The sequence below is a fragment of the Trachymyrmex cornetzi genome, unplaced genomic scaffold (assembly GCF_001594075.2).
Source record: "Trachymyrmex cornetzi isolate Tcor2-1 unplaced genomic scaffold, Tcor1.1 scaffold392, whole genome shotgun sequence".
Classification (NCBI taxonomy): Eukaryota; Metazoa; Arthropoda; class Insecta; order Hymenoptera; family Formicidae; genus Trachymyrmex; species Trachymyrmex cornetzi.
The window spans coordinates 305220-308391 of record NW_017298663.1 but is presented as its reverse complement, the minus strand read 5'-3'; the positions used below and the strand labels follow the sequence as shown (position 1 = coordinate 308391).

Genomic DNA, 3172 nt, shown 5'->3' with positions numbered 1-3172 from the left:
ATATATATAATCATAATATTTATATACATGTAAAAGAATATAAATTGTAAATTTATAAAAAATTTTTCAGACATCATTCAAAATCTCACAATCTCTTGGAGTAATTGGAGGGAAACCAAATCTTGCTCTGTATTTTATAGGCTGTGTGGGTTTGTAATTTTTATAAATTTTTACGTTTCACAAAAAGAAAAAGACAAAAAATAAAACGAATGATTGGTTTTAGGAGATGAAGTGATCTATCTAGATCCTCATACCACTCAGAAATCAGGTAGTATTGAAGACAAGATAAGCGAAGAAGAAATTGAGATGGATATTTCATATCACTGCAAATCAGCTAGTCGTATTCCTATTACGGGCATGGATCCTTCTGTGGCACTTGTTAGTATATGATTCGACTTTTATTATAAAAGTCAACAAGAGATAAAAATTTAAAAGAGTTGCTCTATGAGACAGAAAGAGAAAAAGGGGAGGTGATAGGGAGAGAATATTGGTACAATATAACATTTTTAACATATTATATATGAAATAGAATTATATCTTAAAAGTATAATAACATATTGAATATTTGAAATATATTGGATTGTTATCATTTTTTGTTACATTTTATAAATACACATATGTATATAAATTATATGTGATATACTGTGAAGATTATATTTTCTTAACATATTAAAAATGGATCTATTAAATTTCAGTGCTTCTTCTGTGCTACAGAAAAGGAATTTAAGTCTTTATGTAAATCAATGCAAGAAGAATTAATTTTACCCGAAAAACAGCCATTGTTCGAGCTGTGTACAGAACGTTTGGCACACTGGTCATCAGCAGATGATGCTGTTTCTGAAGTAGTAGCAGCTTCCAGTTGTAAGTACATATCTAGGTTGTGTTCCGTTATTTATTGCAACTACTGAAAATCTATAGTATACGTAACATGAACTATAGGTTTTCAGTATTTACAGTGAATAATGGAACGCAGCCATAATTGTAGTTATAAACAGCAGCAACTTATAGTCTTAGAAAGAGTGAAATATGAAATATGAAATATTTTTGTACAAAAAGTATGTAGAATAGAGCATTTTTAATTATTATTCCAAAAATAATGTATTCTAATTGTTTTTCATTAAAAATGTTTGAAATAAAAGTATAATATTTTAAAAGATTGAATATTATATAGGTTATTGAATATTTTAAACATGAATATAATAATGTGATATTTGAAACATATAACTATGATTTTTTATATAATACAAAATGTTAAGATAAAATAAAAAGTTAATAGTTTATGAGAGACATTTCATATTTTGTTCTAACATATTTTGGCATAAAATAGAATTGATTAAAAAAAGGATAAAACAGATAGGTTCTGGAATAGAAAGACAGACGTGGTATATTTCTATCTTTTATTATATACATGTTTTTGTGAGTTAGTATAATGAACAATGTAAAAATTATTTGATTTTGCCTTTAGATCCATATCAAAATAGGAAATTTTACATGCATGTATCTTTATATTTTTCGGTTTCAAATAGTTTTAAGATTATTGATAATTGATTTGTAAATAAAAAGTGCAATTTATTTACAAACAATTATTATATAAATATAATTCTTTGTGTAGTTGTGGACTTTGAGCACATTGAACGTCAATACGACACATCTGATGAAGACTTCGAATTGCTTGGTTGACGTACACCTAATCCATCTAGTATTCCGACAAGATGCGAAATAACAATTAAATATTACACAATGGTGTTCTTAAAGACGATTTGTATTTTCAACTATTTGTAATGCAAAGTTAAAACGTATAATAAAAAATTTTTGTGTATCATATATATATGTATATATACATATATTCTAGTGTCATATATATATATATATATATGTATAATTAGATAATTAAATTGCATATAATATATATATATTTAAATATTTTGTACATATAAATATATGCATATATATATATATATAAGTTTAAGTTTATATTTGCGCGATATGATAAGCATCAATAAATACATACGTTTATGCTTTACAAAGATTTTGTATTGCTGTGGTATTGCAATGATTATTTACAATTTTCATTTACACATGTATAATATTTCTAAAATAAAAGTGAATTAAATAATTTTTTTAAGTTTTTTGAATGTAGGTAGTTATGAACATAAAAAATACAATAATTTTACATCTGTAAGTCTACAGGTATAAGAATATAAAGTTCTAAGAGAAATTAACTGTATGTATGGGCGATATATCCGATCCAGTTATTTTCTTATACTTTATAAGATAATGAATCAAATACAAAAAATAAAATTTGTAAAATTAAAAAAAATGGTTGTTTTAATTGAATGTAGCAGCTTCTCTCATAAACTATTTAAAGACTGACAGTTTAAATTTTAATCGTTCACATTATTTTTTAGATATTTATACATTAAAAGACTCCTGTTTGCTTATCACTACTATCTTAGATTGTGACTCAAAAGCGAGAAGACGCAATAAAAATTCTTGTAAATTATACATATTTAAAATATTATACACAGAAACATTTTTTAATAAAATAATTCGACCGGTATAGGCTTCTAGTTTATCGATTGTATTCTCATATGTATGGTCTAAATAAGATTCTTATTGTTAATAAAATAATATTTAGAAGACTTATAAACTTATGCCGAAGAATGCCAACGGAATAGTCTTATAAATAAAACTATCTTTTTATTTGTGAAAACTATCTTTTTATTTTGAGAAGAAATTAAATCATTTATTTCATTTTGGCTACACAATTCATTTCCAGATACATAGTTATTTATTATTATATAAAACAAAAAGATTTTCGGTATATTTTACAAGTCGGTTCTATCGATTGTTGTAAATGTTGTTTTATTAAAACTTTTTTATTAAAATTTTTATATTAATATACAATAAAAATTTTGCAAAAATTTTCTCATTTCTGACATCACAATCCGAGATAGTAGTGTTAAGCGAACAAAAGACTTAATACTATTTGTAATCGGTTCATTTTATTTTATCTAGTCTGTTAATAACACAAAAAGATCAATCACTCTCAGTCAGATAAAAATGAGTTCAAGTTCCACAATTGTCATGTGCGTCACTATTGACTTTTCTAATGCGTAAGTATTAAAGGATAAAAGTCAATTGATCAGATTACAAAAATACATCTTGTGTC

The 3172-nt window shown here is 24.7% G+C and overlaps 1 protein-coding gene across 3 annotated transcripts in view; it reads left to right on the top strand.

Annotated features, from left to right (window-relative positions):
* Atg4a (Autophagy-related 4a) overlaps positions 1-1804 on the top strand; it is a 7006-nt gene extending 5202 nt beyond the window's left edge. For all 3 annotated transcript variants that reach the window (XM_018512043.1, XM_018512045.1, XM_018512046.1), the window contains 4 exons: positions 71-149; positions 224-378; positions 696-861; positions 1613-1804. In XM_018512043.1, the coding sequence (XP_018367545.1) occupies positions 71-149; positions 224-378; positions 696-861; positions 1613-1680 (468 nt within the window). In that variant the 3' untranslated portion in view covers positions 1681-1804. The remainder of the gene's footprint in view (positions 1-70; positions 150-223; positions 379-695; positions 862-1612) is intronic.
* The last annotated feature ends 1368 nt before the right edge of the window (positions 1805-3172 follow it).